At 46.4% G+C, this 14591-nt stretch overlaps 2 protein-coding genes across 4 annotated transcripts in view; one reads left to right on the top strand and one right to left on the bottom strand.

The window, feature by feature from the left end:
• Positions 1-4861, top strand: part of PLEKHN1 (pleckstrin homology domain containing N1) — a 57966-nt gene extending 53105 nt beyond the window's left edge. The window contains exons 14-16 of the mRNA XM_053400819.1: positions 151-375; positions 692-740; positions 2234-4861. Coding sequence (XP_053256794.1) covers positions 151-375; positions 692-740; positions 2234-2424 — 465 coding nt within the window. The 3' untranslated portion in view covers positions 2425-4861. The remainder of the gene's footprint in view (positions 1-150; positions 376-691; positions 741-2233) is intronic.
• The window catches only part of PERM1 (PPARGC1 and ESRR induced regulator, muscle 1), a 126944-nt gene that overhangs the window by 42657 nt on the left and 69696 nt on the right, over positions 1-14591 (bottom strand). For 2 of the 3 annotated variants that reach the window (XM_053400817.1, XM_053400816.1), the window contains exon 4: positions 12820-14248. The exons of the other annotated variant lie outside the window; for it this stretch is intronic. In XM_053400817.1, coding sequence (XP_053256792.1) covers positions 14166-14248 — 83 coding nt within the window. In that variant the 3' untranslated portion in view covers positions 12820-14165. Of the gene's footprint in view, positions 1-12819; positions 14249-14591 lie in introns of those variants that run through there. 3 annotated transcript variants of the gene reach the window in all.

The following is a 14591-nucleotide window of genomic DNA, read 5'->3' as shown; positions in this document are numbered from 1 at the left end:
AAGTTCTGTTGGGAGATGAATTCCAACTGCATCTGGAGAGCCACAGGTTTCCCACCAGTTCCTTAAACAAAGCTTCATGAGAGGTAGAGTCAGACAGAATCTCCTTGGAATAACCAGCTAAATATAGCCGTGTTTCCTTTTCCTTTGAAGTTCATGAAACACCATGGAAAGAGCTCCTTGGAGCAGCAGAATGGCTACCCAGCCATACCTGTGTCTGTCCCTGTCTCCCATAATCCTCTGGTGCAGAAGAAGAACTCCCAACCTCTGCTTGACAAGCATTGGCAAGAGCAAACGCCTCAAAAGAGATGCAACATGCCTGAGTCCATTTTTAATTTCTCAGTGATGCCTTCTCCAGACACCGATTGTTTGACCTCAGTGAGTACAGTCTAAAGGGGAGTACTCCTTAGTGCAGGTGTGGGGAATGCCTTCCAGATGTTGCTGAACCACAACGCCCAACTCCCATCACCCTTGGTTTTTGGCTATGATTGCTGGGGCTGATGGGAGTTGTAGTTCAGCAACATCTGGAGGGCCAGAGATTCCTACACACCTGCTTTAGTGTGTTTGGGTTTTGCTAACTCCTGGGTTACAGGTTATTAAGATTTATTTTCTCTCTGGACTCCATCTGCGTTATTTAAGTGACATTGCTAACACCAACTTTATGTTTCTCCTCTCTTCTCCCTCCACCATTCAGAGCACCTTATCACGGGATGAATTTCTGACAACTTCCTTGCTGCATTCAGGTGAGTCCCAGGTTTCTTGGGCTGTCTCACAATACAATCCCAGCTCCAAGTACTCTAAAAAAAAGAATACATTGGGGTGGGGAACTTTTTTTCCTCCCGAGGAGCGCATTTCCACCTGGGCAACCATGTGAGAGCCACATGCCAGTGATGGGAGGGCAGAAGGAGCAAGGGAGCAGAGCAACAAACAAGCCATATGGTTTCTATGCATAAGAGGCAATTTTTGGAGCTCAAGGTAACATTCAGGCCAGACAAAAGCACACAGGGTGTGAAGCAAGGCCAGGAAGAGGTGTGGCTTGTGGCAAGGGGGTGTGGCTCGAGGTTGAGTGTCATGGGGAGAGTTCCGATGGCCAGACACAAGCCTCATCCACACTTCCATTTGCCCTGCTGCTTTCCCCCAGGAAAACCTGTGGTTTAGCACTAAATCAGAACAAACCACAATCAGGTTTTCCAAGTTTGCCAGTTGTTCCGCTTTAATGCTAAAATGTGGGTTTTATGGGCGAAAGCAGTGGGGCAGAGGCAAAACTGCTTGGACCTGTGCCAAGAAAACATGGGATAAGTTGAAAATCACTCAAACAACCTGTGCTTTTTAGTCAAGGGACAAGCAGAAGTGTGGCCAAGTTCAGAGTGGCTATTTAGGCCCCTGCTTAAAACTCACCTATTTACACGCAGGTTTTACCTAAAGGGTGATCTCTGCTATGTTTAATGTATTAAACTGATCTACTGATTTATTTATTTTTTTACTATATTTTGTTTTATGAATGTAATCTTACTGTGGATCTTGCCATGACAATTTTCTAGTGGTGATGGTGTCGTAGAAATCATTGCAAATAAACAAAACAATATAGTTTGGTTGGGTTTTAGAAAAAGGGCCACTCACCAGTCAGTCCTAAAAAGATTCCACAGAGTAGAAAGGTTTCCAGAGCATGTCTAAAAAGGAGGAGGCAGCTTGGTGCATCTCTCAGGAGGGAATTCCACAATTGTGGGATCTGTATCTGTCAGTCAAACATTTGCTAATGTCAGGCCAGAGGACAAGGTTTCCGATTCCCAGCTTGGGCCTCAAATAGGTGCATTTGCATGCAGGTTTAACTGTGGGTTAAACCACAGAGCCTAGGGCTTGCCGTTCAGAAGGTTGGCTGTTCGAATCCCCGCAACGGGGTGAGCTCCCGTTGTTCGGTCCCAGCTCCTGCCAACCTAGCAGTTCGAAAGCACGTCAAAGTGCAAGTAGATAAATAGGTACCGCTCCGGTGGAAGGTAAACGGCGTTTCCGTGCGCTGCTCTGGTAGTCATGCTGGCCACATGACCTGGAAGCTGTAAACAGGCTCCCTTGACCAGTAAAGCGAGATGAGCGCTGCAACCCCAGAGTCGTCCACGACTGGACCTAATAGTCAGGAGTCCCTTCACCTTTACCATACTCCTTAATAGGCAGCTCCCCGTGTTTATGTCTGGATATTATGTCTAATTCCTGTGCCTCAATTTATCCACTGCCTCTGTAGACGAAAGCCTCAGAACGTACGACCTGCCCGACAGCGGACGAGAGCGCCTCGACTCTGCCTACCACGATTATGCCGAGCTCCAGAGTTTCCAGAGCGACTTCAGTTATGACAACATATGGGAGACCGAGCCGAAGGGCTCGAGTTCCCGACGGACGGTGCCAGTCTCTGACAACGAGATCTACCATTGCTGAAAGGGGGGAGGAGAGGACTTGAGACCTACCACTGCTTAAAAGGGGGTGGGGTGATTTGAAGCACTGAGGGCAGCAACAGAGAGCTTCAGAAAGAAACATGGCTGGCTGCCTCTCCTCTGGTCCTCTTGCTTTTGTTCCTGGGGCAGTATAAGGATTGGAAAATTGAGCTCAAGGCTAACCAGGCTCCTCTTTTTTTAAAAAAAGAAAAAAAATGCTCCTCTGGAAGTAAGAAGTTTTTGTATCCTAGAGAAGGCAGTGGCTCTTCCTGTTGCTTGTAGGCACACTTTTATGCTTTGATTTGTTCCTTCACTTCCTGTTGTGGTGCTATGAGAAACAGGTCTGGAAAAGGAGCCTGGGCTTTCAATGAGAGCATTCCACCACCCCCATCCAATCCACTGTGCCTGCATTTGGGGACTTGCAGTTGGGACACTGGACTCTTGGTAATGGCTATGAAGAAAAGAATAATAATAATAAAAAACATCGGCCCTGCACTCCTCGTTGTTGCAGCTGGTGGAGACCGAAGCCCACATTTTTGCATCTGACCAACGGATCTTGCCATTTTATGCAAGAAGAGGAAGAAGAAAAGTCACTTGCTAGCTGCGACAATTTTCTTTTTTTGGGGGGGAGGGGGATGTGGCAAGAGAAGTATTATGAAAACAAGGGAACTGCTTAGTCTAAAATGAAGGTGTGCTGGTGGGTATATATAATTGAAAATGTTAAACTGCAACACCGGCAGATGTGTGCATCAGGGAATGGTACTGACAGCCACTTCCTATCCTCCTGATGCTTTAGTGCTTACCAGGGAAACCCAGACCTCTGCCTTTTTGGAATAGCATGTTCCACAATAAGCAAGGAGGCTGTGCCTCCCTTGATTGTGTGCAGAATGTGCTTCATTCACAACAGCCACCTGGGGAAGAAGAGGCAGAGCTAGTTCTTGCCTGCCTAAAACCCGTGTGGGTGGAAGACACCCATCCAATGCCCAGGTGAACATGCCCTATTCAAATGTTACACAGTTCACTGCTGGGTGCTGCACCTCCTGTGTGCCTGCAGCTTGCAGCGTTGTGCCAGGACCTCTTGGTTTTTGCAGCACTGCAAGTGAGCAAATTTCAAAATAAAAGGTGGTGGTCACGTCTGGAGCACCAGTGCCAGCACTGAGGCAGATAGTCACAGTGGTCATGCAGGGAGAGGAATTGAGAAGGCGGGTGCTCTGGTACTCAGTTGAGAGGTTTGCTGGGCCTGGCGTGGCCCCCTGGAGCCTCGGGGAGGAGCCGTGTGTTGAGCAGTGATGGGGGACTACTCTGGCCTTCCTGGTGATGTTGAGATCACTGGGAGTTCTGTTTGCCCAACAGCATTTGGACAGTCCAAGCAGTTCCCCACCCTTGCTTTAGAAAAGAGTGCTTTTGCATCCAAAGGAGCTGGTGTGGGCTTGCATTTATCATTCACCCCCAGGCTCCAGTACCAACCTGGTGGGACAGGCAAGCTCTGTGAGGCCACAAATCTTCAGGTTCCAAATTCTGAAACCCACAACAGGGACCTGCAACCAATTAGGTCAAGTCTGCTTATATTATTATTTATTATAAATTGCATTTATACCCCACTGTTCCTTCAGGGAGTTCAGGGCATGCCATGCCTAGCCCCTCCTTTCATTGTCCTAGCAATCCTGAGCTTCAGTGGCCTTTGTGACTGAGTGAGGATTTGAGCCTGGAACTCCCAGACCTTGGTCCAGCACTCTTAACAATTAAAACCTCACTGGATGATTTATTATGTTGTGGTGGTACCACATCAGGAAAGGGCCTGGTGTGTCTTATTTACTTGAACTTTTTATATAAATAAATAAAAATAAATATTACTTTAAACAGACGGCAACCAGTGAAGTTTACATGTAGTTTTTTTTGTTTGATGTTTTATTTAATATGTAAACATGGGTGCCTTGGGGCAGTGGGAGAGGTGGGAGGAAGAAATGCTATTCAATTGTGTGATTGTTGACAAAACTCTGTGGAGTGCTCCTGGAACTGCCTTGCATCTTTCCAGCTGGTCCAGAGTTACACCAACTTGGGGATGCTTGTTTCTGTACAGTATTTGAAACTGCAGGTCTCTTTTTTTTTGTATTTTCAAGGAAGGGGTAGCTTTAGACCCAGTGAGAGTAGAAGGATTTTTTTTAAAAAAAATATTCTTTTACAAAGCAGATGTAGGAGCTTGTAAAAAGACGGTGGGTGTCAAAACGTTCAGGTCTCAGACCACAGCTGCATTAGACCCATTTTCAAAGATTTTGCGGAGAGGGTGCGTTTGTGTGTTTGTATATGTGTGCATGTGTGTATAAGGAGGGGCGAGGTGTTGTAGCAAAGTTGCAAATGTAATGAATTTTACATGCTGTACAGTTCTCTTGACACGTTCTTGGAAGACCATACTGCTAATAAAGTTAATATATGTAACAGTTCATAGCTTTTTGCAACTTAATTTAACTAGATTTCATGGAGAATGAGACTATTGGTGACTATGAGCAGTGGTACCAATTTTATGATGATAAGTCTTAGCTGCTGGACTGGCCCCATTAAAGGACCTTATGGTATATGCTAAAACATTTCAAACCCATGTTGAATCTCAAAGTACAGTACTTCCCAATTTAACTCACACCTGCAGTAGAGGCCTAAATTTATGGCATGACATCATTAGAACTAGTTTGAGTTCCATCTCTCACATCTCCTGTACAGGTGAGGCAATAGATTTCCCCAGAAATCAAAGGTGCACTGACTTGCTGGGGAAACCTAATATGCTGGGATTGTGTTTCCAGGTCACCTAGTTTTAGATTACTATCACTCCTGCAATCTGGCTTTTTGAAGGGTGGAGACAGATTTCAGGCACAGGCTGTAAAATACTGTATTTACTCAAGTCTAATGCGCCATCAAATCTAACACATACCTTAATTTTCACAATGTAATTCAGCCAAAAAAGGGTGAGCATTAGATTCGAGTAAATATGGTACATCTTGCAGGAGCGTGTATTCAAACTTCAGTGCCCTTGATGTTAATACAGTAGTACAGTGGGATCTGCAACCAAATTTTGAAGTGTGAAGTGCTTCACACACACACACACACACACACACACACACACACACACACATCTCATGTTCCCTAGTTCACTTCTCCATTGGGCTATTATTTGAGAGAGGTGTCTTTTTTTTTAAAGGACCCCCCCCTCCCCAAAAAATACATTTTTATTTTTGTACACCTGCAAACCTGGGAATCTCCCATGCTCAGTGCTACCTTTCTCTTCTGCATGGGTGATGCTGTTCTGGCTATGTAAGAAACACAGTACTTGCTGCCCACATCCTGGAAACAAAGGAAATTGCTATCCAAAGGAATGGGTGTGGCTATGCAGATGAGGATCTGCTCAATTCCCAACTGTTGCCCTTGAGTTCTATGCAGTACAGTAAACAGACTGCAAGGGACGCGGGTGGCGCTGTGGTCTAAATCACAGAGCCTTAGGGCTTGCTGATCAGAAGGCCGGTGGTTCGAATTCCCTCAACGGGGTGAGCTCCCGTTGTTCAGTTTCTGCTCCTGCCAACCTAGCAGTTTGAAAGCACGTCAAAGTGCAAGTAGATAAATAGGTACCGCTCCAGCGGGAAGGTAAATGGCGTTTCCGTGTGCTGCTCTGGTTTGCCAGAAGTGGCTTAGTCATGCTGGCCACATGACCCGGAAAAACTGTCGGCAGAGCGGACAAATGCTGGCTCCCTCGGCCAGTAAAGTGAGATGAGCACTGCAAGCCCAGAGTCGTCCGCGACTGGACTTAATGGTCAGGGGTCCCTTTACCTTTACCTAAACAGACTGCAACTTGAGGTTCTTGAATTTATGAGCCCTTCCCCCATAACTGCAGGCATTTTGCTAGTTCTGCAAATAATAAATAAAAAATGTGGCTTATGGGAGCACCAATTAGGTACCTAGCCTTTCTATTGATGTAACTGGGCAACCCAATCCTAAGATCTATGCATGCACCAGGGTCACCCTTTCCCCTACTTCTACTCTCAACTAGGGTTTCTGCTTCCCAAGCACATTTTTTAAAACCCACACACTTCCCTTCAGGCAAAGGTGGTTGTGTGACAAACACGGGTGTGTAGCTCTCTGCGGTGGCGAGTGAATACAGGAGCTGGTGGGGTGATGGGCAGGGCAACTAAATGGGAGGCAGAGCCAGGCAGCCACTGAAGGAAGAGCTTTTTCTGGCCTTCTCCCCAAATATAAGCAGAGCATCAGTTTAAGACCCAGCTACTGAAGAGAACAGTTGGACACCTGGAAATTTCACAGTTCCAGGAGCCAGCATCAAACAGCTAGTTATACCTGTGGCTTTTGAATTCTGGAGAGAGAGGGGGAGAGAGAGAGAGGATATTACAGGGAGTTGAATGAAATGAAGTGAATGAACCTGACTCTATGGGGGTCAGGACTGCTGTGTTCTAACTCTGGAAGTCATTGGTTTTCCATTGGTGGTCCATACAGTGGTACCTCGGGTTACAGACGCTTCAGGTTACAGACTCCACTAACCCAGAAATAGTACCTCAGGTTAAGAACTTAACCTCAGGATGAGAACAGAAATTGTGCTGGCGGAGCAGCACCAGCGGGAGGCCCCATTAGCTAAAGTGGTACCTCAGCTTAAGAATGGTTTCAGGTTAAGAACGGACCTCCAGAACGAATTAAGTTCTTAACCTGAGGTACCACTGTACTTCTGAGGTAGCGAGCCTGTGCTTGGCCTGGCCTCCTTCAGACAGTAGCTGGGGGATCACAGAAGTTGGTGCTTCCAGGGTGGGATGAGGGAATTGCTTCATATAGGTCCATGGGCATAGCCAGGATTCATGTTGGGGGGGCAGGCTTCATGTTGTGGGGGGGACAGAACCTCAGTTAGTTAAGCATTTTTTATTTATTTACTAGATTTAGGGGCGGCAGCTGCCTTCTGCCTCCCCCTCCAGGCTATGCCCATGTCTAGGTCGCAGCCACATTTAATGCACATGCCTCCCCCCGCCCAGGAATCCTGGGAACTATAGTTTGTTATGGGTACTAGGAATTGCAGCTATGTGAGAGTTAAACTACAGTTTCTAGGATTCTTTGGGGAATAACCATGTACTTTAAATGTGTGTTGTGGCTAGGTGGTCAGAGTAAGATAGCATATCCTGAAGAAGGCTAGATTTGGGCAAGTCATGTGCTCTGCCACTGAGTGATCAGCCTCTCCCCAGACATGCTGTCGGAGGTGCCCTTAGCTTAAGAACTTTTGTATGTTAGGCGGGCTGCTCCAGCAGAGAACCATGGCCCTTCCCTTAAGACACAGGAAAACAGGAAGCTGCCTTAAGCTGAATCCAGCTAATGATATTGCCTCAGTATTGTCTACACCAGGCTTCATTAACCTCAACCCTCCAGATGTTTTTGGCCTACAACTCCCATGATCCCTAGCTAGCAGGACCAGTGGTCAGGGATGATGGGAATTGTAGTCTCATAGTCTCAAAACATCTGGAGGGCCAAGGTTGAGGAAGCCTGGTCTACACTGACTGGCAGCAGCTCTCCTGGGTTTCAGGCAGGGGTCTTTCCCAGCTCTACCTGGGAGATGCCACTGCAGATTGAACCTGGATCCTTCTGCATGCAAAGTAGGCTCTGCCACTGAAGCAATGGTTCTTAAGAAATGCATCTCAGCTTTGCCAGTACACTCCCCGTAGGAATGTAGCACAGCAAACACATTGAAACACCTCTCACATTTACTGAAGTGGTATTTGCAGCTTTGCCTTTGCAAGTCACAAATGAACTGACACCCCCACTCCACCCCTAAGCAGATCAGGATTTAACCTCCAAAATTTAGAAAGGGAGAGACCCAGGGTTTGCTTCATTCTTCATTTTGTTTATGAATTGTTTCCCATAAAGCATCTATAAAAACATGAAAAATGAAAGCATATGCCCCCCCAAATGTCCCCAAGGCCAATACAGAAACAATTTATGGGGGAGGATTTCTGAACTATTGGGGTGTTTTTTTTAGTGGGGTTCAATCCCATACTGGCAAATTCAGGTTGTGCAATTAGAGATGCTTTGGAGCTGCTCTTATGCATCAACCTTCTTTGTGCAAAAGAACAGACTTTTTGCCATAAGGAAAGTAATGGGGGAAGGCACAGCAAAGTGGGGGATGGGACTTGCTTTGGCACAACTTCATCTTACATCCCTGCAAACAAATCAGAACAAACACTCACTAAATAGCCAACATTGTCTAACTTCCCTACAAACAAACAAGGATGAATTCTCAATAAACAGGTTGTCTGGAATCACCCTAGGATTTTTTTTTTAACCTCCACTTAAAAGGTTTCCTTTTTTACATGCATCATGTTAATTTCAGCTTGAAGGCATATATATAGTTAATCCACAGACAGGAAGTGTCCTGGTGGCTCTTTGCGTATCACCAACCTTTAGCATTACATTTCAGGGGCTCTTTGCAGAAAGAGGTTGCTGGCATGGTCTGCGAGCTGAAACTTGGAGACAATGTTGACTGAAAAAGCACCTGTCTGACTTTTTCATTTGCTTGGCAGTAACGCACGTCAGATGCTGGGTGAGGGCAGAGGCTGTGTAGGGCAGTCCAATACCCCCTTGACAACGGTCTCTAAATGCCGGCCAATTGCACTCATCTTGGCAGGCTTAGCAGAGGGGAAAAAAGGCTTTCGATAAACTCATCAAGGTCATTGCTGGTGCAGCAGGAACAAGCTCTTGTTGTCAGTGCATAAGTACTGAAAAGGAAACAAACTGAAGCTAGCAGCAAAGCTGTACCTCGGGAGATGGAGAATTTATTTTATTTTTTTAGCTCAAGGGTCACATTCCTTTTTGTTACAACTTTTAGGGGGGAGGGGGCACATGGCCATGGTGAGTGGACCCAGAGGCAAAAGTTGGTGGAGCAACGAAAGTGAATCTCTACACACACTGAACATGTACCCCTCTCATTCCTACATCCACACAAACAGGAGGCATGATGAGAGTTCAAGGACATACTGTATTTCAAGCCAGGGAAGAAAGACACTGGGAGGGTTCAAAGCAGAACTATTGAGGGCTGTGGCTTGGGGATGGTCCCAAGGGTCAGGTAGATAGTTCTGGGTGGCAACATGTGGCCCACCCACGTCTGAGGTTCCTCATCCCTGCCCTACCTCTTTAGTCCATTTTTTTTTTGGGGGGGGGAGACAGATGCGGCTAGTGATTGTGCTGGGACTCTTGTGTGCCTGGAAGAGCAGCCCTCCACACTAGAAGCCCTTTCAGACCATATGCACATGGAGGGGGTGGTTCTCAGCAGATCAAGGGGTGGAGCCTAGTGAGGTAACAGTGGAGGCTAGTGACATCTGGTGACTATGGCACTTGGTGGGTCAGGGGTGGAGCCTGTTGGGATGAAAAAGACGCAAATGCCAAGCCACGACCCTTTTCAAGACAATGAGCATTTCCCTTGAAATGCAAATAGCAGCTCCAGGGAGAAGATTTAGGAACACAGCTGCCTTAAATAGACCCATTTAGCTCAGTATTGACTGGCAGTGGCTCTCCAGTGTTTCAGACAGAGAGCATTCCCAATCTGGCCTGGGGCTGCTGCGGATTGAACATGGGACCTTCTGCATGCAAACCATATGCTCTACCACTGAACTACACCCCTTCCCTTAAGGCACAGGAACAATAAAAGCTGCCTTATACTTAATTAGATCACTGGTCCATCTAGCTCTATAGTCGGCACTGGTTGGCAGAGGTTCTCCAGGGTTTCAGACAGGAGACAGTCATACCTGGAGATGGATTGAAGCAGGGACCACTGCCACTGAGCAATCGGCCCTTTTATTGTGGCCGAGGATGAAGGTGTTAAGCACTCCTCGTGGTTCTGAGACTGCTCAGGCTTCCCCCCGGCTGCTATTTTCACAACATAAAACAGCCACACTGATTGCGTCTGCACACGATTAACTTCTCATCTATTTTGGGCCCAGTATTTTTTACTTCTCCCCTTCCAGAGACAGAGATTAAAAACTCTAAAATGCCAGAGAATTGCCAACCCTTCTTTGGAAAGTCGAGGGAGATAAAGAAGAAAAGCTATAGCTGCTGCTCCAACAAGCCGAGCAGAAACTCCTGGGTTTTTAATCTCCCATTTTTGGCTGCGGTTTCTGATACTCCGCTCACTCATTTTTCCCAGGGGCCCACATTTCATCTGGATCTGCTCACGAGGAGGGCGGCAGCTGCCTCGCCTCTTATGATAGCAATACTTTGCTCGCCTTCACTTCCCCATTGAGAACAAAGCAGCAATCATGCTAACTAAACGATGCCATTCGGATAAGATCTCCATGAAGACAGCCTTGGCTCTGTCTTCCTGATGCAGCGGGCTGCGTTGGACGCCCTCTGCTGCCGCCCCACCCTGGAGGGCCCAGTTGCAAAAAGAAACTGGAGGAATTCCAGGTGTCTTTAGCAATCTCACTTTAGGCAGAGGCTGAGGCAGAGTTACAAGCTTCTTCTTTCTGCCATGATGCCAGTGCTACTGGTGCCTGTTGGGATTGGTAGGGCAGAAGGCAGGGACCCCACCTGTAGGGGGTACCAGAGCCAATGATAGGAGGAGCCAGAGCCAATCAGAGGCTGAGCCAACTAGTTCTAGTTTTGCTCCCATCCTCCTCCTCCCTGTTCAGTTCTGCAAGGGGCAACATTGAAACTAAGGAAGAGGAAGACTGGGCATCCAGTTCCACCTACTGGATTGGATGCAAGTAGGTAGGCAGACAGATAGAGGCTGGCTGAGGGCAAACTAAGGTTGGTGGGACAGTGCCCCAATTGCCCAAATACAGCAGCCTCCACTGCAATACACCAAGTAAAACCTTGCCTTAGCTTTCATTCTCCACTGATCTAAAAAGTCCAGGGAGGAGCACAGAAGATGTGAAGCTCCTCTTTGAACGCCAGCACATTCATGTGATCTCGACAAGTCATACTTTGGCTTACCACGACAGGTGAACCAAGTCACGTCAATAGTTCACTCAACCATGTGTTTATCCAGTGAATGCAAAGTTGCCTCCCCGGATTTACTCAGGCCTACCCATGTATGGATTTTAGGCAGGAATGTGCATGAACTGATTTTCTGATGACCACTTGTACATGTGTACATAGAACCTACATGCATATGTAACATCCAGTGGCGGAGAGCAGGTGGGGGCGGGGCTGGCGTGCGTCCTGTGGGAGCATGGCACCCAGCATGCCCGGGGGGGGGGGAGCCGCGATGGCACCCCACCGGGATCGTGCTGCCGGGGGCAGTGTGCTCCCCCCACCCCATCTTCCTCCAACAGTGGTAACGTCCACGGGGCTCTAATTGCTAGTAAGCTGCAGGGTGCACTTTCATTTGGCACTTTTTTGTATGCTGTAAACTTTCTTTTGTGTACACATATTTCTATTTTTCTATTTGGATTTTTCTTAACATTTCACTTGCTGAATTTTTGTTTGATGCATAGAAGTTAAAGGGGCAGTGACAAACCTCAGGCCTGACAGTTGAATGTGCACCACCCCCACCCCCGGATCTCTCTACTTGACCCTCAGTATTTTCCCAAGGCCTCACACTGTCTCCAGCCACATCACTGATTAGTCTTTGTTCCACAACCTCCTTGAATGTTTTTTGCCTGCCTGGAATGTGTCCTTGAACTCTGATCATGCCCCTTCCTTGCCTGGATGGAAGACAGAGGGGGGCTTGTGAGAGTGTGTGGGGAGTCCAGTTTACTACACAAAGGTAAAGTTTACATGTGCTGTTTCTGGCCCCACCCACATCTGGAATGTGGCCCATGGAAAGTTGGTCAAAAGGAAATGTGGCCCTTGTGCTGAAAAGGGCTCCTTGCCCTCCTTGCACTGAAGGCATAGAAGCAGAGCCCAAAGCTACATTGGCAACTCTAGGCAGAGGAGCTGAAAGGAAGCTGTGAAGGAACATCAGCTGAAGACAGGTGCCATTTCAGAGTAGCGGCTAAGCATCTGTGAAGGAGCCAATCCCTAATCCAAATCCTGGTAACAATAGGATGGCTTTAGGCAACTCAAACCACCCTCCTAGCCTCAGGTCCACCTCATCTCCAATATGGGGACAATAACGGAGACCTACCTTTTAAGATTGCTGTAAACATTGCAGCAAGGTAATGTATGAAAAGTGCTTTCAACATTCAAAAGTACAATATACATAAATGTTAAGCATCACAATGAAATCAATAATATTTTTTTTTAAAGCATAATGGTGATGATTTACTAAACAGTTTTGGGCATGTGTTGGAATCTTGAAGACGACTAGAGCTTATTCAATCTTTCTTCCAAGCCTTAGAAGGCTGGGGTTAATAACAACAACAACAACAACAACAACAACAATAACAACAACAACAATAATAATAATAACAACAACAACCTCAACACAGGCAAGTAGTGGTATCTTTTATTGGCTCAACTTCTGTTGGCATAGGAATTTGCAAATGTTAAAGTTACACAGAACATTTCACCAGGCAGTATTGTTCCACTGGTAACTTTTCACCTACCCAGCAAGCAAGGCCATTTACTAAGGCAAACATTTTTAGTAACTCCAACAGGAAGAGATTTGTGGCCTTCCACATCAATCACTGAACTCTTCAAAACAGTTTAAGAAAATCACACGCTGCTGTAATGTTCCAAGGATACAGCAGTTCTGCTCAATCTATTGTCTTTTGTAATAACCAAGGCTATAGATTCTGCCAAAAAATCCCCCTGCCCATCACCTACTGCAAAAAGGACAGGAGGCTTAACACTGAAAGGTTGGACAGTGTGAATGTGCTGGTATTTTAAAACATAAAAATGTCACCTCTCTCTCTCCTGCTTCGTATGGAAAATGTCTGGATGCCTCCTAGATAAAAGGATCTTGTGTTTAGGACATCCTTCTCATTACTTCAACCTAACCTTTTCCCTTCCTTTTCAACCTGTTGCTTCTGTCAGCAGATACGGTGAGCCATCTTTTCCTTCACTCTTCTTTTCCCACATTCACTTAAGAATATGTGGAAGCCACCAGTGTGAGCCTCTACCCTTCATCCTAACCTTCATATTCTCTTGATTAAAGGCATCAGTTCATTCAGAAAGACTTTCTACAAGCGGTGCTGTCAGGGCAGAAATTGGGAGACCTAATTTTCAGTAGAACGTGCTCCAAATGCACCCCTTTGAAGCAATATACATTCATCACAGCTAAAATGATGGAGGCTCTGATGGACCATTCAAGATTAAGAGTCTAAAATTCCACAACAGCACCATTATCTCCTACGCCTGTGCCTCCTGGATTTGTTTTGGTAAACCATCCCTGAAACTTGCCTCCTTTCAATATTCTTCTCCAAAAAAGGATTGTACATTCCAGTTGTCTCTTGGCCATCAGGTCTACCTCATGAGCAGCTGCCCAGCTAGCTAGCTAGCTACCAGATGTGGGCTGGGTTATTTATTTATAGCCCTCCTTCTCCCATGAGTTCAAGGTGAGTTATTGGCCAGGGACAGAAAGGTTTTGCTCTGGCACCTCCTTCTAGCACTAACAGTGGAACCAAACTCCAGTTTCTGTGGAAGCCTCCATCTTATCTTTCAAAACTCTTTGCCGTCTTACCAGTTGAGGGGAGTTATACTAGTGAGTCCAACAGTCCAGGATAGACCAAGATGCCCCAAAGGTTGGTTCCCTGTCTCCAAAGAAGTACCGTGATATCCTTTCCAACTCATCCCCAAAGGACCACCAGGAATTGGATGGAATTGACCTGTGTCCTGTTATGTTCCGTGCTGAGCTTCCATGATGACCTGCCGCCTGAAGAAGCGGATGGCTGAGAAGGTACCAAAGTTTGCTAGCAACACTGGAAGAGGAGGGAAAAAGAAGATGCATCCACAGTGCAGATGGATGTATCAAAGAAAGGCAGGTTGTTATGCAAATCGTTTTCTTGTCTTCTTAGAATGCATGCACTGAAAGCACTATTATACCACTTTAACAGTCATAGCTTTTCCAAAGGATCCTGGGAAATGTAGTTTGTTAAAGGTGCTGATAGTTCCCCTCACACAGCTATACATACTAGAGATCGCTGGGAAAAATCACAGCAAAAGTTAACCCTAAGGTTTGAATCCATTGCTTGTCCTACTCTGAATAGACCCATTGAAGTTAATGATCTTGTCTAGTTTAGGTCCATTAATTTCAATATCCTT

Source organism: Podarcis raffonei, chromosome 8, assembly GCF_027172205.1.
Source record: "Podarcis raffonei isolate rPodRaf1 chromosome 8, rPodRaf1.pri, whole genome shotgun sequence".
NCBI lineage: Eukaryota > Metazoa > Chordata > Lepidosauria > Squamata > Lacertidae > Podarcis > Podarcis raffonei.
The sequence above is the reverse complement of the archived record's forward strand: the minus strand, read 5'-3'. Positions and strand labels throughout refer to the sequence as shown.